Source organism: Ipomoea triloba, chromosome 8, assembly GCF_003576645.1.
Source record: "Ipomoea triloba cultivar NCNSP0323 chromosome 8, ASM357664v1".
NCBI lineage: Eukaryota > Viridiplantae > Streptophyta > Magnoliopsida > Solanales > Convolvulaceae > Ipomoea > Ipomoea triloba.
The window spans coordinates 18,699,166-18,724,172 of record NC_044923.1 but is presented as its reverse complement, the minus strand read 5'-3'; the positions used below and the strand labels follow the sequence as shown (position 1 = coordinate 18,724,172).

General features: G+C 32.8%; 2 protein-coding genes across 3 annotated transcripts; both read left to right on the top strand.

The window, feature by feature from the left end:
• The first annotated feature begins 11,819 nt into the window (after positions 1-11,819).
• LOC116027467 (dihydropyrimidine dehydrogenase (NADP(+)), chloroplastic) lies at positions 11,820-15,577 on the top strand. The gene is made up of 7 exons (XM_031269114.1): positions 11,820-12,107; positions 12,861-13,124; positions 13,245-13,415; positions 13,620-13,732; positions 13,820-14,006; positions 14,369-14,478; positions 15,199-15,577. Exons 1-7 carry the CDS (start codon positions 11,820-11,822, stop codon positions 15,353-15,355), a joined length of 1,290 nt encoding a protein of 429 aa, XP_031124974.1. The 3' UTR covers positions 15,356-15,577.
• Positions 15,578-19,172: 3,595 nt separating this feature from the next.
• Positions 19,173-21,596, top strand: LOC116027775 (thylakoid lumenal 17.9 kDa protein, chloroplastic). 2 transcript variants are annotated; one of them, XM_031269520.1, is made up of 5 exons: positions 19,173-19,606; positions 20,083-20,133; positions 20,912-21,041; positions 21,152-21,212; positions 21,320-21,596. In XM_031269520.1, the coding sequence occupies exons 1-5, from the start codon at positions 19,353-19,355 to the stop codon at positions 21,538-21,540; spliced, it is 717 nt and encodes a 238-aa protein (XP_031125380.1). In that variant the 5' UTR covers positions 19,173-19,352; the 3' UTR covers positions 21,541-21,596. The 2 variants fall into 2 exon arrangements, with proteins under 2 accessions (XP_031125380.1, XP_031125379.1); XM_031269519.1 differs by having other exon boundaries at positions 21,143-21,212.
• The last annotated feature ends 3,411 nt before the right edge of the window (positions 21,597-25,007 follow it).

Here is a 25,007-nt window from a genome sequence, read left to right as displayed (position 1 = left end):
GGTTGAACGGTGGGCGGGTAGGAATTTTTCAAATTCGTTGGCGGTTAGTCCAGGCTTGCTGCTGGCCCATAGTAGCTAATCCCGTTGGGGTTTGTGATTCTGAACTGCTCCCTGGTTTTGCCGTTTACTGGCCTGCGTGCCGATGTATTTTTTGGTATGCGTGCCACTTTTAGTTTATGATGGACTCTTCTGTTTATTGTTATGTTTTCATCTTGTATTCTGAGTAGCCTGTGTGCTTATGAGATTACTGGGCCTGGGTGCCTTGTGTTGTGCTTGGTATGCGTCACAGCTGTTTTCCTTGAAACAGGTGTTATGTTGCCAGAGTTGGGTTAGTATTTATGGGGTAACCTAGTAGAAATCATCTTGGGTTACTAGGACTGGTTTACTACCCGCTGGGCTTGGAGTCCTAGTTAGGGGGTGTGCACACTTAAGGTAGTGGTCATGTTTTCACCTGTGTGATGTGTTCAATAGAGGGTTGTTGTTCACTTAAGGCTTCATTGAGATGATGTCCCTGCCCCACTATTGTGATTTTCAAATTGATATCTCTATACTTGCGATTAATTATGGTTGGGATACCTCCACTTATGTATTATCATGATATGTTGATATTTGAAAATGAGATTGAAATTATTAATATCCTTGACTATGATGAGAATGATTTGAGAAATCGATATCTTGAAATGGCTAAACTATATGATGTTATGATTTCCTCTATATTTATATATATGTACATTCTATACTTTGGAAATGTTTTATAAGAAAAGATGAACCATATATTCCTCCATACTTGAATATAATTATGTCTATATATACTTTGCAATGATTATTGGAAATGATTGTACTTTGGAGTGAGTATTTGACTAATAGTATTATATTGGGAAATGTTATTTTGAAATCCTCCATACTAATATTTATATCTTGAAAACATTTTGAGAAGTATTATGCCTTGAGTGGCTTATAACATTTGTACTATGTTTTGAAAGAGATTGTGATCACTATTATTTTTAAAATCTACTAGTAAATTACCTTGAGTGGTTTATTTCATGAAATGAGTTGTGAGTGGTTATAATGCTTTGAAGATACTAAACACAATTATTTTTAAAATCTACTAGTAAATTACCCGTGCGATGCACGGTTAAATTTTTTTATTATATATTTAGATAATAAAATTAAAGATGTAGTTATAAACAATTCTAATATTTGAATGTATACATTTATTTGATTATGTGCAAAAGTATCACTAATATTAATTGAATAATAATACATGACTCGTTTGTTTGTAAATATCTTAAAAATTAATATGAAATAAGATTTATGTAATTATATTATTATTAAAATAAATATGAGAAAAAAATAAATAATTTAATTGTACTATTAAAAAATTAAATCCAGCGGAACGTATTTAGATTAATTACCATAATAATTATTAGAAAATTATTATTACGCAATTATAATAATATTTGTATAATTATACTTTTATACCTTTAGTATATTTCTTTTCACCATATGACCTTTATTTTTCCTTCTCATCCATATCTGAATGAATTAATTGTAATTATTATAAAAATAAATTGAACTACTCATGTTTAATTTTGAATATACTAATATTTGAATAGTTATTAGTTTAATTAACATAATAATTATTAGTCAATTATATTAATATCTACAATTAATTCCTTAATTACCTAGTAATTACACGGAAGAATATGAATGATAATTTTTTTTCATAGTATTATACCTCGTGTGTGTGTGTGTATATATATAATCAAAAAATTAATTGTAATTATATAAAAAAAATCCAATGGCCCATGTTCAATTTTAATTATAATAATATATGTGTAATTATTAGCTTAATTACGATAATAATTATTAGTTAATTATATTAATATTTATGCTATTAATTATTAGTTATTGGCTTACTTACTATATATAATATTTGTATATTAATTTTTCTAATTATTGATTTAATTAACAAAATAATTATTAGTCAATCATATTAAAATCTATTCAATCAATTCCTTAGTTAGCAAAATAATAATTTCTTAATTACATTTAAATTTATGCAATTAATTTCTTAATTTTGGAAAATAGTAATATATTTATAATTATTAGCTTAATTAGAATAATAATAATTATTATTATTATTATTTGTGTACTAATCTGAAGTCTGAACAATTATTAGAGTTATTACAATTAATTCCTTAATTCTTCAATTAGAATAATAATAATTGTAATTACAATTAATTAATTTTTTTGAATACACAATTAATTAATTAATTGTATGGGTCTTTTTAAAATTTATTTGTTAGACGGGATTCAATTATATTAAAATCTATTCAATTAATTCCTTAATCTATACTATTAATAAAAACAATATTCTCAACTTTAACTTCCCGCCCAAAACACTCCTATACTATTAAGGATTGCGTAATATTGTAAAATATAGTAATACAATTCCTATTCGTAATAAATTTGTACATTTAAATATGGTAATACAGTTTTTAATAAAATATATTTTTCACTACGTTCCTATTCGTTATAGAATTTTTGATTAAAATTACTAATCGTAATAATACAGGTCATATATTTTTCCCTGCAATGCAATCTATACTATTAATAAAAACAATATCCTCAACTTTAACTTCTCGCCCAAAACACTCCTATACTATTAAGGATTGCATAATATTTTAAAATATGGTAATACAATTTCTATTCGTAATAAATTTCTACATTTAAATATAATAATACAATTTTTAATAAAATATATTTTTCCCTACGTTCCTATTCGTTATAGAATTCTTGATTAAAATTACTAATCGTAATAATATAGTTCATATATTTTTCCCTGCAATGCAATCTATACTATTAATAAAAACAATATCCTCAACTTTAACTTCCCGTCCAAAACACTCATATACTATTAAGGATTGCGTAATATTGTAAAAATATGGTAATACAATTCCTATTCGTAATAAATTTGTACATTTAAATATGGTAATACAATTTTTAATAAAGTGTATTTGTCCCTACGTTCCTATTCGTTATAGAATTCTTGATTAAAATTACTAATCGTAATAATATAGTTCATATATTTTTTCCTGCAATGCAATCTATACTATTAATAAAAACAATATCATCAACTTTAACTTCATGCCCAAAACACTTCTACACTATTAAAGATTACGTAATATTGTAAATATGGTAATACAATTCCTATTTGTGATAAATTTGTATATTTAAATATGGTAATACAATTTTTAATAAAATACTAGTTAGAAAAATAATACTAATTCCTTAATTATATTTAAATCTATTCAATTAATTCCTTAATTTCAGAAAATAGTAATATGTATCATTATTAGTTTAATTAGAATAATAATTATAATTATTAGTGTACTAATTTTAAGTCTGGACCATTATTAGCTTCACTGCAGTTAATTTGTTAATTCCTTAATTATAATTCTAATTAGATTAATTCCTTTATATATAGCTTCACTGCATTTTGGACCATTAACTCCTTAATTATAATTCTAAAAACAAGCAGGCAACAAGTAATGGTACTTTGGAAAGAGGAAAAGCCAACCATTGAAATAAATGCAAGAAGAAAAGGGAAATTATGGGTATTATGAACTGGAGAATGAAGCTTTGAGCAATTAAGCCTGTTGATTGCGGGACCTACAGTGCAGATAATTTCTCTTCAATTTTCAAGCTGTAAGTCTATAGATAAATTTTTATTTCTTTTTTATTTTATAAAGCGTTGGATTTTTTAAATAAATTATTCTTTATTGAATTATTGGAGATGAATTTATCCGTTCTCACCCTTGCAAAAAGTATAGATATTGTAGTTAAATGGTCACCGCCATTTTTTCTACCCATTATAGGCCTAACTCTCTTTGGCTCTTATTAGTATAGTAGATATATACTAGTGTTTTACCCGTGCGATGCACGGATAATATTTTTATATTAAATATTTAAATAATAAAATTAAGTGTTAAATTATAAATAATCAAACAAACAAATAGATAAATATATAAAAATGAAACAACAAAAATATATATTATGATTCAATTAGTTCATATCAAAACAAACAAATAGATAAATATATAAAAATGAAACAACAAAAATATATATTATGATTCAATTAGTTCATATCAAAACAAACAAATAGATAAATATATAAAAATGAAACAACAAAAATATATATTATGATTCAATTAGTTCATATCAAAACAAACAAATAGATAAATATATAAAAATGAAACAACTGGGTGGGAACTTCATGAGGGCATGAGCAATGATTTTATATAACAAATATAAATTCAAAAACTAAAAATAATAAAGAAAGATAGAAGAATTAAGAATCCAGATCAAAGCCTAAAAAGAAACAACAAAAATATATATTATGATTCAATTAGTTCATATCAAAACAAACAAATAGATAAATATATAAAAAATGAAACAACTGGGGTGGGAACTTCATGAATTATGATCAGATTGAAGCGACAAAAACATAAGAAACGGAAATATATATATATATACACACACACACACACACACACAATATGTAAAGAACATATACCTCCACATCTTCCAACACACACAGTATAGATTGCATTGCAGGAAAATATATGGACTGTATTATTACAATTAGTAATTTTAATCTAGAGTTGTATTACGAATTGAAACGTAGCGAATAATATATTTTATTATGAATTGTATTACCATAGTTTAATGTACAATAGTATTTCGAATAGGAATTGTATTACCATATTTTACAATAGTACGCAATCCTTAATAGTATAGAAATGTTTTAGGCAGGAAGTTAAAGTTGAGAATATTGTTTTTATTAATAGTATAGATTGCATTGCAGGAAAATATATGTACTGTATTATTACGATTAGTAATTTTAATCTAGAATTGTATTATGAATAGAAACGTAGCGATTAATATATTTTATTAGGAATTGTATTACCATATTTTAATGTACAATTGTATTACGAATAAGAATTGTATTACCATATTTTACAATATTACGCAATCCTTAATAGTATAAGAATGTTTTGGACGGGAAGTTAAAGTTGAGGGAATTGTTTTTATTAATTAATATTATAGATATTATAGATTATAGATAGATATAGATTGCATTGTAGGGAAATATATGTACTGTATTATTACGATTAGTAATTTTAATCTAGAATTGTATTACGAATAGGAATGTAGGGAAGAATATATTTTATTAGAAATTGTATTAAAATATTTTAATGTACAATTGTATTACGAATAAAAATTGTATTGCCATATTTTACAATATTACAAAAAACCTTAGTAGTATAAGAGTTTTTTTGGCGGGAAGTTAAAGTTGAGGATATTGTTTTTATTAATAGTATAGATTATTATTATTATTATTATTATTATTATTATTATTATTATTATTATTAAGAATTAAGCACTAATAATTTGCAATTTGCCTTTATTAATAATAATCAATCTTGTTATTATTTTAAATCAAATTACCATTTTTCACCGATTAAGAATTATTGCCTTTTTTATAATGTAATAATAATCAATCTTGTTATTATTTTAAATCAATTTACCGTTTGTCACCATTTAAGAATTTTTGCGTTATTTATAATGTAATAATAATCAATCATGTTATTATTTTAAATCAATTTACCGTATTATATTAATAATAATAATCACTCTTGTTAATATCCAATTATATTATTATTATTATTATTATTAAGAATTAAGAATTAATAATTTACAATTTGCCTTTATTAATAATAATCAATCTTGTTATTATTTTAAATCAATTTACCGTTTTTCACCGATTAAAAATTATTGTCTTTTTTATAATGTACATTAGCATGTAATTTCTATTTTATTGTATGCAATTTGCCTTTATTAAATCATTGCAATTTGCCTTTATTTATAATAATCACTCTTGTTATTATCCGATTAAGAATTAAGAATTTGCAATTCGCCTTTATTAATAATACTAGTTTTACACGCACATTGCGCGAATGGGTTAATGCCCAATGTTTATATTTAAATAAATAATTGAAAGTATATTAATGCAAGATTATATAGGAGAAGTTTATACATAGGTAATTGAATGTCGAATTTTTTTATTTAAATATGTAACTCAAGGTATATGAATCCAAGATAATATAGAAAATTCATTATAATTGTTACTAAAATAAATGTTTGCAACCTTGTAAAATGGATAGTCTAAATATTTGGTCTAAAAATGATAGTCTAAATAAATACTACTTTTTGTTTGAATATTTCTAAGTGTTCTTAATTCTCTTTTGAGTAACATTGTCATTGTGTTCATCTTTACTATTTGTTCTCTTCCTTTTTGTTGGTAGTGTGTTATTTGCAATTCGGTTATTGTTAGTAGTATAGGTGACAACGTCATGCAATGAGATTATGATATAGGAGCTATGGGCTTTCCTTTAGGTGTTCTGCTTGGGTTCATTTGGTTCAACCATTATTGTTGAATGAGTTATTGTGGATAAAGAAATCCCTAGTTTAAGAAAAAAGATTAAATAAATTAATAAAAATTTAAAATTTAAAATATGATGTATTCCAAAAATATTAAAAGGTAGTTTCTCACTTCAATTTGCTGGGTAATGGGTTATTTGAGTACTTTCATTGTCAACAAATTGCCCAAGTAGTTAATATGATTGGTTTCAAACTATTTTTATTTTTATTTTTTTCATGGTATTAATAAAATACTTGATAAATAAATATATAACATTATTTTGTATTATAACTTTGATATTTAATTACAAGATAGTGAAAAAGAACATAATGAACAATGTAATAAATATCAATTGATGAATTTGAATGTACAGAATCTTTGCATTAGAGAAAATAAAGACAATCTTTATATATATAAAAATAAAATCCTCCAAAACGAAATCTTCATTCCCGCCCAAAATATTGTACATTAAAGCAATTAAAATAATAGAATACTACAAAATGAAGTCTACTATTCTACAATTCCTATACTACAATTCCAATACAATTCGTATACTATAATTCCTCTACAATTCCTATACTACAATTCCTCCGTCTATTCATATTATAAATACATTATCAATTAGAAATTTTTCTTTATATATATATATAAACAAAATCCTCCAAAACAAAATCTTCATTCCCGCCCAAAATATTGTACATTAAAACAATTAAAATAATAGAATACTACAAAATGAATAAAAACAATATCCTCAACCTTAACTTCTCGCCCAAAACACTCCTATACTGTTAAGGTTTGCGTAATATTGTAACGTAATATTGTAAAATATGGTAATATAGTTCCTATTTATAATACAATTGTACATTAAAATATGGTAATACAATTCCTAATAAAATATATTCCTTCATATGTTCTTATTCGTAATATAATTCTTGATTAAAATTACTAATCGTAATAATACAGTACGTATATTTCTCTGCAATGCAATCTATATCTATACTATTAATAAAAACAAAATCCTCCAAAATGAAATCTTCATTCCCGCCCAAAATATTGTACATTAAAACAATTAAAATAATAGAATACCACAAAATGAAGTCTACTATTCTACAATTCCTATACTACAGTTCCAATACAATTCGTATACTACAATTCCTCTTAAATTTTATTCTATACTAGATGTGTTTTTATTTCTTTTTGTTATACTAAATTTCTAATAGTATACATTCATGAATGCCAATTTTAAATCTTTTGTCAAGAAACATTTTATCAGACCAAAATAATATTAAATATACATGCATCCTTATTAATACTTTAAATATTTAGTTGCTACAGAATATATAAATTTTAGTTTGGCAATATAGGATACACAAGGTCCTTTATTTCAAATATTATTAAAATATTATAACAAATCCAATCCCGTGCAACGCACGGGCGAAAATACTAGTATAACTGATGAAATTATTTTTCTTATTTAATTTATTGATAATGAATATTTTTGTAAATAAAAGCATTGTAGACACATAATTCTAAATTAAAGAAATCCACATGTATCAGTTTTTGGTGTAACTACTATTCTACTAATTTATTTAATTCAATAAGAGTAAAATAGAGGGGTTCCGCTTCAATTTGTTGGGTTATTTGAGTACTCTCTTTGTCAACCAATCCCCAAGTAGTTAATATAATTAGCTTCAAATTATTTTTAAAATTTTTTTTTCATAGTATTAATAAAATAATTGGTAAATAAATATATAACATTATTTTGTACTATAACTTTGATATTTAATTACAAGATATTGTAAAAATAAGATAATGAACAATGTAATGAATATCAATTGATAAATTTGAATGTAAAGAATCTTTGCATGAGAGAAAATAAAGACAATATAACTAATGAAATTATTTCTCTTATTTAATTTAATTTTTTGATAACGAATAATTTTTTCAAATAAAGGTATTGTAGACACATAATTCTAAATTAAATAAATACATATATATCATTTTTTGTTGTAGCTACTAATTTATTAAATTTAATAAGAGTAAAATAGAGTGAGAAACTTAATTATGTCAAATTTGATTGAGATGAGGTTCGAACCTAAGACCTTTCTTATAGTAATTAATGGGTAAGTTAAAAGTTAACGGAATATTAACGGAGAAAAGAATATTTAACGGAAAACTTAAGGGATAATCGGATAATATCATTTTTTATAAGAAGGATTAAAAAATTAACAATATTTCGTATGTACAAGGAAAAATAATACGTTAGTCATAAATAAATATACATTAATTCCCGAAACTATGAATGTTTGGAACATGTAATGCAAATTAAGAATGTTGTGTGCAATTTACTGATATAATGTGTGCCAGATTTAATTAAAACGTGTGCCCAATGATTAAAGTATAGGAGAGTGTGCCTTAGGATATGCTAACACATATTAACAGTGGTAATAACTGAATCAATGGTAAAAAGTCAGATTAATTTTAAGTAAAATTAAAGTACATGGCGTACGATAAAATGCTCATAGCACGATATTGGGCACACAACCAACACGTATGGGCACATAACTGCAACAACTCGTATAGGGATATGATCCAACCTTTCGTAGGACACAATTGTAATGGTAATAAGTTGAATTAATATTGGTATATTTATGCATTTACGAGAATTTTTAGTTTTGGACTGCCACAATTAAAAAATTAGAGAACATGACCTATGTAAAAGGCACGCACAATATAGAGTTGGGCACACAAACAAACCATATGGGCACACAAACATACCGTATGAGCACACAACTGTATCAAACCGTACGGGAATATGATCCAAAAATTCCTAAAACATATTAATGGTCTATGAATAAAACTGTTACGCTAAGAATAAAGTAGTTATAGTTAGATAAGGAAGAACAGTGTGGCCAGACATTAATAATTGAAAAATCCAACAACGACACCATAACTAAAGAACTAAATAACAACAATGATTAAACTAGTTGCCGGAAAGAAACCGCAACGCACGAGCCACATTACTGGTACAGTGTCCATTAATGTCAACGGTGCACATCTCCTTAATATAACGCAACCTTAACCGATTAAGCTGCGAACTGTCACCCTTCGTTAAACCGTAATCCCAATTTGCAACACCTTCTGAAATAAATGAAACAAAACTTTACATTGATTAAAAAAAAATTGTCTAAAAAAGAGAACAGAAAATAATTCTTTTATTTTTCATAAATGGTTAAAATTTATATATGAATCTATTTATTATCATACCCTAGATTTGTTATTAATTCTTAGCGGAATAAGCTACGAAAACAGAACACCTAACTCCCAAATCAACAAGGAAAGAAAAATTGACTCATATTAACTAGGGCAAACACAAAAATATACTAGGGCACACAATGAATACAACGGCACACACTCAACGCACCAGGGCACACAATGAATAACAACGAAGCACATAAAGGTGATATCAGCCAAATGTAAACAGACACCTCTCATTTTTAGCTTCAATCACTGCTTTTCTTTTTTAAGATTGTTTTTTGAATTATTTCAATGTTTCCAATGTTTAAGTTTTCAAGCTTTAATTCAATGTTGAAGACCTAAAAAGAGATGTTGCAAAGAAGAGGAAGAAGTACATTATTGCTGCAGTAACAGTTTAGCAACGAACACATTGACTGCGAAAACGGTAAACTCTAACAAAATTATAGACTAAAATTGAACAATTCGGCAAAGCAGATATCAAGAACCAACATGCAACCACAACCAAAGTTTCACAATAGCAAACAACACAGTTAACATAAGGAAAAAAATCTAAACATTAAACAAAAACACGAAAAAAAAAAAACAGAAAGAACAAAGGAAAAAACGCGACTGGCCTGGTCTCGGAGCCTCTGACGTGCCCCCGGTACGTTTACTTCACAAGGGGATGTCGCGGTCTGCCATGAACGGTAAGGACGAGCTCCAAGTGAAGAAAACAGATGAAAAAAAGAGGAAGAACAAAGGAAAAAAAAAGTGACTGATCTGGTTTCGGAGCGTCTGACATGCCTCCAGTATGTTTACTTTGCAGGGGATGCCGAGGTCTGCCATGAATGGTAAGTACAAGCTCCAAGGGAAGAAAACAGATGAAACCTATCGGATTTACAAACTGAAAAAGGATAGAGAGACAGTGGGGATGTGAAGCCGGCGATTACGGAGGGGAAGAGTAAAAGTCGGGCTTCAAAACACACCAAAAATACAAACATACCTAAAGTTACACATATACCCCCAGCCCCTAATAATCTATACCCGCGCGGTAAAAAAACCAATGGCTAATCTATTAATTACCATCAATCTAAACCATTCATTATTAAGATCCAATGAACAAAAATTATCCTTATAATCCTCTGTAATAAATTAGTCCTCACATGAATACATTTATATATATATACACGTAATGCACTGCCAGTAATGTACTGCCTGTACAGTGACATTAAGATTATATATATAAACATAATATATGTATATATTAATTTTTTAGAATTAAAGTCTTAGTTTTTAAAATTAAAATTATACTAATTTAAAATTTTAACTAAAAATTAATTGGGGATGAGGAATTCCCGTCCCCGTCAAATTCCCCGCAGGGATGGGGATGACGACTATTTTTCATTCCCCGTCGGAGATGGGGACGAGGACGGAGATGGGGTCGGGGTATCGGGGACGGGGACGGGGACGGGGAGTATACTCCCCGCCCCCTCTCCGTCGTTGCCATCCCTAACAAAAATTGAGAAAAATTTAAATGTTACGATATTAAATTGAAATTTTTGAAATTCATGGACTACGCTTAACAATACCAGTGAAAATTTCTCTAATTTGTGATATATTAAAAGAAAAATACTGCATAAGTGCACTGTGCATATACGTGACTTATACGGATCCTGTCCACTCCTCTCCACTTCTCGTTGATGGTGTAGGCTGAAGCTGTTTTACAGCGAAGATTTGGTCTTATTAGGTGGTCACATACGGTGTCAGCACACGGCTGTAGGCGTTCCCAATTTCCCATTCCCAGGTCAGCGGCGAACACGGACGCCGACGGCGTAGGCGTTTCCCTCCGGTCAGCGGCGGTGAAGACCGGTGGACGTTTCCGGCAGACGACAGCGTAGTCGATTCGATACATCCAACTATTTGTAACGTAGACGTTTCCTCCTGCCTTGTCTTTTGGTTTTGTCTCCATCTTCAATCCAAGACAAAAAAGAATAATCAAATCCCTTGGGCGTGCACTCAGATTTCAGAATATTCATCTCTTATCTCCATTCGCCCAACTCACCGAGTTTGAACAGACCGATTTTAGTTAGCAAAGATGGTGTCTCTGGGTTTGACTCAGCAATTCCAAATGCGAATCAACAATAACTGTACTGTTGATTTTCCGACGAAGGCTCGACCACGGCTTTGCCATTTTGGCAAAAACAGTGTCCGATTCAGAGTGTTGGCTTCGGAAAGCCAGGCACCAGAGCCCGATCTCAGTGTCACTGTAAACGGGCTGAAAATGCCCAACCCCTTTGTCATCGGATCGGGTCCTCCCGGCACCAACTACACCGTTATGAAGAGGGCCTTCGATGAAGGCTGGGGCGCTGTCATCGCCAAAACGGTACCTTGCCGATCTTTTTACTCTGTTGTTCTCTTTTCTAATCTTTTTTATTTTACTTTTTTCGAAACTCCGCAAGCTTAGATTTCTAACTTTATGGGGAGTACTATGTATTATAATCCTTTTTTTTTTCTCTCTATAAAAAATTATACTACTCGGTGTATTGGTATTGCATCACTGAATATTCCGTCTCGTAGATAGTTCTTCTTGCCAATAGTCCTTCTATTCGCTATTAAATGGAGTAAGCATCAAGCAGCAAGAAAATATCCGAGCTGAAATAGTGGATCAGATACTCCTCACAAACCAACTCAGATACTAGTTGACCACAAGGGTGGTGGCCCATTTTATAGATTAGATCATTAGATAGTAAGTTACAGTACCAACTCAGATCTCGACCATAAGCTGTGGCCCATCTTATAGATTTGATTGTAAGTTATAGAGGGTGACAGACTCATAAATTACAGAAAAAAAAAAAGAAAAAAAAGAAAAAAGAAAAAGAGCAGGGACTAAAAAGATTATAGCTGGTACTAGTTGATATTTATAATTGAAATACAAATTTCTCCATAGCTCTTTAATGCTCAAACAGTTTCATTCTGAATAATTTGTTTGCGCTGAATACTCCATAACTTCATATTGAAATCTAGATTTAAGCTGAAGCTTGTTGAGCTATTGTTGATACTCTTGTCTCTTTTAATGTGCTTTTGAACAATAGAATTGACTCTGATATTGTCATATATGCTGTAATACACTGTACAGGTTTCCTTGGATGCTTCAAAAGTTGTGAATGTCACTCCCCGATATGCCAAACTTCGAGCAGGATCAAATGGCTCTGCAAGAGGACAAATTATTGGGTGGGAAAATATTGAACTTATAAGTGATCGACCATTGGAAACAATGTTGAAAGAGTTTAAACAATTGAAAGAAGAATATCCAGATAGGATACTTATTGCTTCAATCATGGAAGAGTATAACAAAGCTGCCTGGGAGGAACTTATTTACCGGGTGGAGGAGACTGGAATAGTAAGTGAACTGGCTCCTCATTCCTTAACTGCTACTCCACATTTTCAAATACCCTCATTCAAACTCAATAGGTTTGCATGGTGCTGCTTTGATAATCTTTACCTTGAAACTGTTTTGTAGGATGCCATTGAAATCAATTTTTCATGTCCTCATGGTATGCCAGAACGTAAGATGGGTGCTGCTGTTGGACAAGATTGTGAACTGTTGGAGGAGGTATGTGGATGGATTAATGCCATTGCTACTGTCCCTGTTTGGGCAAAGATGACACCAAACGTTACTGACATTACAAAGGTATGCTTGATATGGAGTTCTTCATATGATTAATGTTGAAAACCTCTTTTGTTAATCCAAAGGAGGTAATATGTTTTAACTTTCCTTTGTTCTTTTAATATTTCCTGTTAATAACTTCCATATCCCAAATGGGAAAGAAAATTTTCACTGATATAATATCTTTCAAGTTTTTAATAGTATTTCTCATTCCTTGGGGTGTCACAGCCAGCTAGGGTGTCTCTTAAATCAGGATGTGAGGGGGTGGCTGCCATAAATACAATCATGAGTGTCATGGGAATTAATCTGAATACTTTACGTCCTGAGCCTTGTGTTGAAGGGTTAGTATTTCCAGGGGGATGCATGTATTCAAATTGGATTATTTATCTACTAGGTTTACGAATTTCTTTCTCTATTATTTTATATAGATATTCAACTCCTGGAGGCTATTCTTCAAAGGCAGTGCATCCAATTGCTCTTGCAAAAGTGATGAACATTGCACAGATGATGAAATCTGAATTTGGGGATCAAGGCTATTCCCTCTCTGGTATTGGAGGAGTTGAAACAGGTGGCGATGCTGCTGAGTTTATACTTCTTGGAGCAGATACTGTGCAGGTAGGATGATGTGACCTTTTTTCGAGTTCATGCAATTATGAAATTGATTTCATATTGCAGATAAGTTGACATGTTTGTAGTTTGTAATGAGACCATCTTTACATCACAAATGGTTACGTTATAGAATAGCATAGGCATTGTCATGCTTTGGTACATGAGAAGTGTAAGTTGGGATTAAAAAATTAAAATATATTGACATCTAAAGGTATAAAACTGGCTGAATTAGTTATTTCTTCTTTTGCGGATATGTGCAAAAGTTTTGTATATTCTTCCATATAATAGTTGCATGAACGAATATCTTATCCCCCTCTCTAAGTTTTGGACACAGTATTTTATGATTCTTAACTGTTGTCTCATTTTAGGTTTGCACAGGCGTCATGATGCATGGATACGGACTAGTTAAGAAGCTATGTTCTGAGCTCAGAGATTTCATGAAAAAGCATAATTTTTCATCGATAGAAGAGTTTAAAGGGTATTCTCTCTCTCTCTCTCTCTCTCTCTCAAATACACACAAATAATACAAGGCCAAATGCACATGTTGCAGTCAACTCAACCACTGAGACCAAAAAAAAAAAAAAAACCTTATCAAGGCCTTGCGAGTAGCTTGTTGCAAGTTCGCACTTCACAGTAGCTTGTTGCGAGTTGTTTGTCATCACAAGTCGGGGTCAATTTGTTTTCTTCTAATTCTACTATAATTAGGGTTGGGCTAGAATGCTAGATTGTGTTTATGGACTTTGCCTGCTATGCCTCAAACACGTGTTGAGGCGCTTGAGAGGCGTACGCCTCAACACCTTTCCCTTAAGCCTCACTCTGAGGCTTGCCTCAAAACTGCCTTTTTAAACTATGGGTCCACCTTTTATAAGATGGATCATTGACAAAAGGTTCTGTTTTAGTATACTGAAGGTTCATTTTTAGTACATTGAACCTTCATTATTTGAAGGTTCATTTTTTGTATACTAAAATGAACTTTCAGTGTACTAATAATGAATATTTATCCATGGTTCACAGTATAATTTGCCCCTTGTAGTGTAGTTGCATTAGTCTAAAATTCTTTGTTAAAATGTTTCAATTTCAGTCTCTAGATCTCTTCCACTCAGATGTACAAAATGAAGTCTATGACTAAGGCAATAGCCAATAGGATTTGATGTTCTGTATACTCTATACTTACCCTTTTGCTTGTCATCAACTTCAGAGTTTCACTTCCATACTTCACAACTCATATGGATTTGGTCAAAAGACAACAAGAAGCAATACGTGAAAGGAAAGCTATTAAGAAAGGATTGCAGTCTGACAAAGACTGGACAGGAGATGGTTTTGTTCAAGAAACTGAGAGCATGGTTTCCAACTGATTAATGTGTCAATCCACATGTATTCTAAAAATAAAACAACCTCCTATGTACCTGATTAGGGTGAGGTATATGGGCTCCATTTCTTTTCTGTGGTTGGTATGACTGTTTATTTATTTCTAATGTAATTTATGATGAAAATAAATCAGTTTGAGGTTTTTCTGCACAAACAAATAATGAAAGACAAGGATTGGTTAGTTAATTAAGGGTATTCCTGTAATTTTATTCTGCTTACTCTTTGATGTGTCACTTGATATCAGCCTTAGGCTAAATTTATCCCCGAAATTTTAAGGTGAAGTGGGCATTGCAAGCTTGCATAAAAGTGAACTGTTCCGGTACCATTTATTGTGGCAGAAGGAAAAATAGTACCTGAATTATCATAATTTCCGTCGCACGACATTGTTACCAAAAAGGCAACTGATGTCATAGAAGGACCGTCCGACATTGTTACCTAAAAGGCAACTGATGTTATAGAAGGATCCGCGAAAGGCCGATGAAGACAATTGGTGCTTTTTACTGTAGAATCTCATCAGAGACGGCCTCATGCACCGACACATGTTTTCGGAGCGTCGGAGACACAGTGGCATGTGCAAGTGGAACTCACAAAAGGACACAATGGGTCAAGGTCGTCAGAGACTAGAAGAGATTGGTAGCATTGATTTCGGCCCTGTTTGGTAAATGGCTGTTAGCTGATTGGGTTGTCTGTTTGGGTTAAAATGTATGATTTGTTGATAACATTGACTGATTGTAGAAAGTTGTTTGATAAATTAGCTGTTAGCTGATATCTGTTTGGTATAATTTCTTTTCTCAAAAAGCTAATTGGCTTTTGAATTTTAGCATTTTGGAGTTACAAAAAGCTTATTATGGCTATGTTTGGCAAACATAGCTGAAAAGGTAGCTGAAAGCTGAAAATTAGCTGAAAACTGAAAAGTTATAAGCTCGAAGCTGAAATCTGAAGAGCTGTTAAGCTAGCTGCTATGCTTAAAAATGTTTGGTAAAATTAGCTTTTTGATAAACTGATAAATGTAAAAAGACTAAGGCCCTGTTTGGTAAATGGCTGTTAGCTGATTGGGTTGGTTGTTTGGGTTAGAAGGTATGATTTGTTGATAACATTGGCTGATTGTAGAAAGTTGTTTGATAAATTAGCTGTTAGCTGATAGCTGTTTGGTATAATTTCTTTTCTCAAAAAGCTAATTGAAAATGCTGCTTTGAATAGCCTTTTGAATTTTAGCCTTTTGAAGTTACAAAAAGCTTATAGCCTTTTGAATTTTAGCCTTTTGAAGTTACAAAAAGCTTATTATTTACCAACTTTTAGCCTTTTGAAGTTACAAAAAGCTTATTATTTACCAACTAATAGTGGTCAAATAAGCCAAAATTGGCTGATAGGCTGATTATTTACCAAACAGAGCCTAAAAAGGACATCTTCATACAATTTAAATAATTTTAAATTTAAATAGGTTTTTTTTGTATATTAAAATATAAAATAATGAAATCAATATATGTAATTAAAATATAAAGTAAGAACATGTATTTGAAAATATATAAAGCAAAAAAAAATTGTTTATAATTCATAAGATTAGTTCATCATATAAAAATTAATGTTCAAACACAAATGTCAAACTGAAATTACAACCAAACATAAACTCTGTTTGACAGAGCTTATTTAGCAGCTTATAGCTTATTTTAAGCTACTAATAAGCTATAAGCTCTGTTTGGTAATGTTCCCAAAATAAGCTAGTAGCTTAAAATAAGAGTTTATTTTGAAACGCTACTTGGGGTAGCTTTTCAAAAATAAGCTAGTAGCTTTTTAACTTTTTTCTATCTTTATCCTTATTATTTTAAATAAATGACATCCTTTACCAGTTTCAATTAAAACTCTTTTGACATTTTCTTTTCATTATGTTTGGTTGTAATTTCAGTTTGACATTTGTGTTTGAACATTAATTTTTATATGAATTAATCTTATGAATTATAAACATTTTTTTTTACTTTATATATTTTCAAATACATGTTCTTACTTTATATTTTAATTACATATATTGATTTCATTATTTTATATTTTAATATACAAACAAACCTATTTAAATTTAAAATTATTTAAATTGTACGAAGATGTCCTTTTTAGTCTTTTTACATTTATCGGTTTATCAAAAAGCTAATTTTACCAAACACTTTTAAGCATAACAGCTAGCTTAACAGCTCTTCAGATTTCAGCTTCGAGCTTATAGTTTTTTAGTTTTCAGCTACTTTTCAGCTAGGTTTGCCAAACATAGCCATAATGAAAAGAAAATGTCAAAATAGTTTTAATTGAAACGGGTAAAGGATGTCATTTATTTAAAATAATAAGGATAAAGATGGAAAAAAGTTAAAAAGTTACTAGCTTATTTTTGAAAAGCTACCCAAAGTAGCGTTTCAAAATAAGCTCTTATTTTAAGCTACTAGCTTATTTTGGGAACATTACCAAACAGAGCTTATAGCTTATTAGTAGCTTAAAATAAGCTATAAGCTCCTAAATAAGCTCTGCCAAACAGAATCTATTTACCAACTAATAGCGGTCAAATAAGCTAAAATTGGCTGGTAGGCTGATTATTTACCAAACAGGGCTAACAAAAAAAAAAAATTCACCAAAAGCAAGTAATTTAAAACATTTTCAGGATCTTGGAGTTTAACACGTGAGTTGCTATGAACACTAGTCGCGACATTTCAACTAATTTAAAGTGAGACAGGTAAAATGAGTTCGCAATGATATTGTGGTGGATCTGGCACTAGAGGAATGAAAATGTGTTTAGGTTAGGGCAGATACAGAACCCACAAAGAAGAAAGAATTTATCATGGAGGTTGAAGAAAAAAAAAAAAAAAAAAAACCTTTGCTAGAACCAACTAAAGTGGCGCGAAACCAAGATGATGTCAAAGAATACGATGATTCTCAATGTGGGTGTCAACATGAAACATAACAGGGAGAAGGCTAGTTGTGGAGGCATCCTTAGGGACAAGAATAAAAGATGGGAAGGAGGCTTCAACTACGATTATTGAGGTTGTTAAGGAAATACTTTTTGAAGTACTTATTGAGAGAAACTTTTTCTTTGGGTTGTTAAAGGTTTTGGAACAAAGCGTTAGTTCATAGCATAACACAGAAGACAATTATTTCTTTTGTTAGTATTGACTCGCCGATTAACTACCTCTTAGTCATAAAACCAACACATATTAATAAATATTATGTCCACATACAATGCATTATATAATTATATTAAAAAATATGTTAAATAGGGTCTAAATCTACTAATATAAAATCTTTTGATTTTTAAATATAATTTTAAGTATTATTCATATTGTTGGGATTATAATAGGTAGAAATAAAATTGAGAATAAATCAATTTAAGTATGCAAATTTCTTTTATAAATTTATTTAAATATGTATATAATTAGTGACTATGTTAATTATACAAAATTTTAATTCTGTATGTTATGAAAAGTTCAAATATATTATTATATTATACATTTTTAATATTTTTTTCTAACTTTTTTTATTTAAATTCATGATAATTGATAATATAAATTTTTTTTAGCGCATTAAGTAACATTAATAATAAAACAATAAGGATCTGACTAAATTGATTGTGTGATTAGCAATTTACCTCTACAATGACTCTAAGGAGTCTAGGGAAGGATCATGTGAGTTAAAGATTAATTAGACAAAGTTAAAAGATCAACAAAGTTAAAAATAATAAATAAATAAAACAACCACCCATCTGCCCATCTCGTCTTTAATGCAAATATAATCCAACCACCCAATACCGAAGATAAGATTCTGTTTATCTCTTTCTTTGCAAGAAATGGAACCAGTGGCGATACAGCATACAGGGTGCTCTTGACCACTAGTCTGCTAGCCCGAGTAATGAATGTAGCAAAGCCCAAACTCCAAAGCAGGGTTAACAGAAAGAAATACTCCTAAAATAAAAGAAAACAGAGATGAGGTTTGAGCAAAGCAAGTAGCAGAAACATGGCAATATTTGGAATGGGTCAAGGTATCCTTGGCCTCAGCCTTAGCCTTGGTAATCCTTCTACAAAGAGAAATTACCACTGCTACACTACTGTGAATCGGTGTGATTGCCGGAGTACAGAGCGCCAACGGAATGCAGCATCGGAAAAACTGGTAGCACTAGTAGCAGTTGCTGTGACTCTGCAGGCAGCAGCCGCCTCTCCACTGCCGTGTTCCGCCATCCCTAACCTCCAAGCTTCTCTTTACCCTACCGCCAATATGTTGCGCCCGCGGAAGTGGGATAGATCAGATTGCAACAATAATTTGAGAAAGAAAAATAAATGAGACACAGATTTTACGTGGAAAACCCCTAAACAAATTAGGGTAAAAACCACGGGCAAGGGTAGAAGAATGTCACTATGAGAAAATAGGAGTTACAACCACTCTCTAACTAACAAGGAGAAAACAAGGATAATTCTCTCTTGCTAGGAAGGAGAAATACACTCAACAAACTCTCTAATATCTCTAGTATATGAGGGAAGAATAGAATGATTTGGGATGACTAGAATGACAAATGACCTCCCTATTTATAGTTGTAGATTTGGGGTCATTTTGTAATTAGCCTAAAATGTAAGGACCAAACAATAAATATTTTGTTCAACAAAGTTTGGCTACCTAACATTCTTGTTCAAAGTTGGCAACTTCCTAATTTGGCTGCTGCATGGATGTTGCCTAACTCCATTTGCCGACACAATACCCCTTTCTCCCAATCCAAAAACTTGACTACCGGACTCCTAAACGGGTAATTTTATTACGGAGTTATTTAAGTTTTTATTACAAGTTTTCTTTTCATCCACACTCGCATGCTGTCCGTCTTCTATGAATAGTTACAAAAACAGACACTTTTGAGCCACGCACGTAGCTTCTTTAATTCACTCCCCTCCTGGGAAAAAAAGTTTTGAGTACAATTTGAAAATATGGATGCATTTTACCAACAACCATGCTTATATAAGAAGAAGGATACACACATATATATTAACTAACCTTGCACGTACGCCAAGGTCCTCATCTAAAGTTGCAAACATAACAATACTGAGTTAATCTCCATCAAGGCATCAACTATTTCTCAACGTACTTGTCAATGTAGTCTTTAATTTTTAATTTTAATCAATTTGATCTTCAATTTGTTTAAAGATTGGTCAATTAAATCCTTTCAGGGATCGTGATTTTTACATTTTTAAAATTTCTTCAATTTGATCTCTTTGAAATGTTTAATTGATAAAATTTTAAACAATTTGATTATGAAATTGGTTGAAATTGAAAACTAACTACTACATTTATAGTTGAGAAACAATCATACTCAACAATATAATTGTGATATAAATATTTATTACTTTTTGAACTAACTCTCGTTTGGATTTCCCCTGGCTATGTGAGCCATCCAAAATCCACATACAAATTAGCTGTTAATTATCTATCCTGCAATGCAAGTGCAATTTATAGTATGTATGTGTACACTCCCTTTCCTTCACTCGCATGCACATACATACATTATTATTATTTCTTATTCATCTATGCAGAAAAATCAGGCCTTGCCCGTCGGTTAATCCGGGTTGTGTGTCAACAAATCCCAAGTCCTCATCTTTCGCATTTCCTTGGAGGATTCCTCAATCATCATCTTCTTCTTTGGATGTCAATGATGTTGTTAGGGTATTTAACCAATAACATATATATTATACTACTTACATGTATGTATACATTACTGTTTCTTATGTACTTTTGTTCCATCGGATCGGCTGCCCACTATCCAGCAATTGCAGGATGCAATCCTCAAGACACAGAAGAATGCAAAGATTCAAGTTGTGGAAGATACCCCATATGGTAAACGGATCGGAATTAAACCAAACTTAGCTTTACATGCATCATATTGGGTGCTTTAAACTACTCCGTATCTAGCTAGCTATTTGAAAGCGGTTTGCACTTTGCAGGCAAGTATTTGAAAGTGGAGGTAGATGGAGGATTGGGGCGTGACGTGTTAGAGTTTTTGATCAAAGGGGACGTTGTTGCATATAGAGTTATGGCCACCCAAGTTACATATGTTTACCCTTTCACTACCGCTTTTGGGGATTCCAAGGGACAGGAAGAAAGATTGAAAAAGGTGGTGGAAGAGTTAGGATGGTATTCCCCTAGTTTTGACTCCATGGACTAGATTTGTAGGCGTATGCATGATATTACTTGTATGCACATTAACTACCTCAATTGCCCCACCCCCTCCCCTCTCTCTCTCTCTCTCTCTCTCTCTCTCTCTCTCTCTCTCTCTCTCTCTCTCTCTCTCTCTCTCTCTCTATATTCAAGTGAGAACCTGCTTTATTGTGTGAATTGAGAACTTGTGAACACCATTGATTTTTTTTTGATGAAGAAGGAGGGAGTAAACCCGAAAAGACAAAAAGAACAACTACATATCCTCGCCCCTAGAACGGGGAATTAATCGATGAAAACTAGTCCCAACTTGATCCTGGTAAAGAGTCGCATTCAGGTCGCATGGAACCTCATCCAACTGACAAAGGCCACCAGTCGAACGTAGAGCCTGTTTTGCGAGCGCATCGGCTAACCTGTTCTGTTCCCGGTAAACATGCTGAAAACAAATGTCCTCAAAGTTCTGCCCTTCCATAAGGCACCGTTGAATCAGATTAGCAACATTCCCTCGTGCCGTAGACTTTCGTTGAAGCAGGTCGGAGACTGTCTTGGAGTCACATTCGACTATCAACATCCGGACACCTAGTCTTGACGCTAGGCGCAGCCCCTGGAAAACCCCCCATGCCTCAGCCTCATCTATGGAACAGCAACCGATCGGATACAAAAAACCACCCTTCCAGCAACCCTCATGATCACGCAGCACGCCTCCGCAGCCAGCAATTTTCGCCCAACCTGTTTGCGGTTTCTTCCATGACACGAGAGCGTCGGCGAATTGGCTCGCATTCTGTCCCGGAGCCCGTTGCCTTGCAAAAGCCGCTGCAATCTCCAAATCTTGTGTCCTAAGCCATGGCAGCTTTTGATTTAACGGCACCATACGAGCATTGAAGATAGCGTCGTTACGCCACTTCCAAATCCACCATACCCGGATCGCGAATTTTTGCGGCCAGTCATCTCCCAGACCCATAGATCTATCTCCGGTGATGTTTGCCATCAGCCATGCGTCCCAGTCCAAACTGTCGAGGGCAAGGAGCACCCGAGGAGCCAAAACAGCAGCCCAGATGCCTTCAGAGTCGCGGCAGTTGCGAAATAAATGGTCGTAATCCTCCTGATGACCTGCACAAAGACCACAGAGAATGTTAGAAGTTAACTTCCGCCTAGCTCGTTCGACATTGGTCATAACACGACCATGTTTAATTAACCAAAGGAAAAGACAAATCCTGTTGGGCACTTTGACGTCCCAAAGTTTGTTCTAGTGTGTCGAATCCCCAGATGGCAGCGTATGAGTAATAACAGAATAAGCCGATGATAGGGAAAATTCTCCGTTCGGCTCGAGACACCAGCCAAAATCTTCGTCATTAGTCACGTCAGAAGACAGAACAAAACTAGCTAACTTATTCAAAACATCCGTGGGGAGAAGGTCACGAAGACGATCCCAATGCCATCCCCTACCTTCCTCCCAATACTCATCAACATTAGCATACAACTCGGGAAGACTAAGAGATATACTAAGGTGATGGCATAGAGGGTAGTTCATGAGCCATTTGTCCATCCAAAATCGGGTACACCGACCGTTACGAACCGACCGAATCCTTCCTGCCTCAAGAAAAGGAATAGCGGTTATGATCCCTCTCCACGCGTTAGAAGGCTTAGCAGAAGGAATGTTTCTGTATTTCCCACCTAAAGACCGAGCCCACAAAGAGTCTTTCTCCTGATGTAAACGCCATCCAAGCTTAACCATGTAGGCCAAATTCAACTCATGAAGCTTACGGAGACCAAGCCCACCACAAACCTTCGGACTTGCCACCGTATTCCAGTTGACAAGATGCACTTTATTTGGTTGATGCTCCGGGCCACCACCGCCCCAAATGAAACGGCGTATACCTTTTTCTATAGCTTGACAAACTCCCTTCGGGAGTAAAGTAGTTTGCATGGTATAAGATGGAATAGCAGTAAGAACAGACTTTGCCATAGTAACTCTCCCTGCCATAGAAAGGGTTTTAGCTCTCCAACCATCCAGACGAGTGGTCAATCTATCCAATAAATCAGAATAAGAATTGCACGACACACGCCCATGAATCGAAGGGACTCCAAGATATTTGCCCAGATTATCAGTTTTTTCAATACGTAGCCTGCGCGTAATCTCATTAGCAAGACTAGGGTCTGTATTTTTTTTAGAAAAACACCTGAGACTTCACATAACTAATGCGTTGACCTGACACCTCACAAAATCGAGTCAAGCAATCTTGAATAATATCAACTTGCTCAATAGATGCATTAGCAAACAGAACCATATCATCTGCAAAACAAAGATGGGACAAAATAGGGCTGTCAGGGCGAATTGAATTCCTTTCCAGCCCCCTGAATTAACCCGAAGAGTAATCATCTGACTCAACTTTTCCATACAAAGAACGAAAATGGCCGGAGACATAGCGTCACCTTGGCGAAGACCTCTCTCCGGGTAAAACGGAGATAGCCTGTTACCGTTCCAAAGAATAGAGAAATTAGGGGACCTAATACATTGCATGATCGCCCGCATCCACTTCGGGCTAAAACCAATTTCCATAAGAACTTTAGCAATAAAATCCCACGAGAGGCGGTCATAAGCCTTTTCGAGGTCAAGCTTAATAGCCATAAGACCTGTAGAACCACGCTTGGTACGCATGGTATGCATCACCCTCCTGGTAGATGAGGATATTGTCTGTTATTTGACGCCCAAGTACGAAAGAACTCTAGAAAGGGCCCACTAATCTAGGAAGAATCCGTTTTAAACGATTCGTAATGGTCTTGGTAATAATCTTGTAACTAACATTGCATAAGCTGATAGGTCGAAACTGCTTAACCGTTTCCGAGGAGCGCACCTTAGGAATGAGGGTCAGGAGGGTATCGTTTAGGCCTTCTGGTAAATTACCCGTATTGACGGCATTCTTCACAAGCTCGTAAACACTATCACCAACAACATCCCACATGTGTTGGTAGAAACCGGCGTGCAGACTGTCAGGACCTGGAGCTTTAAACGAGGCCATCTCAAAAAGGGCACCGCGAACCTCGTCCTTAGTTATATCTGAATTGAACCACCTCCATTCGAACTGAGGAATAGTCGGGAAAACACCTTCCAAGGCTGGAACCTGGCGATTAATAGACTCAGTAGAGAACAAGGCAACATAAAAACTGCGAACATGGTCTTCGAGAAGCTGTTTATCTACAATCCACTCCCCATCATCCTTCCGAAGACAATGCACGGTATTGCGAGCTTTCCGAATGGAAGCGGCAGTACGATAATATTTAGTGTTTCTATCTCCGGAAACAATCCATTCTTCCCTAGATCTTTGAAACCACATCAGCTCTTCTTGGTAGAGGATCTCATGGTATTCCGCACTGAGCGTCCCTTCAAGTTTAAGTAGGCCACCATGGAAACTTTTCGAAAGCTTGCGTTGCACCCCACCAAGGCGCGCCAAGACGACCTTCTTTCGTTTGTTAATA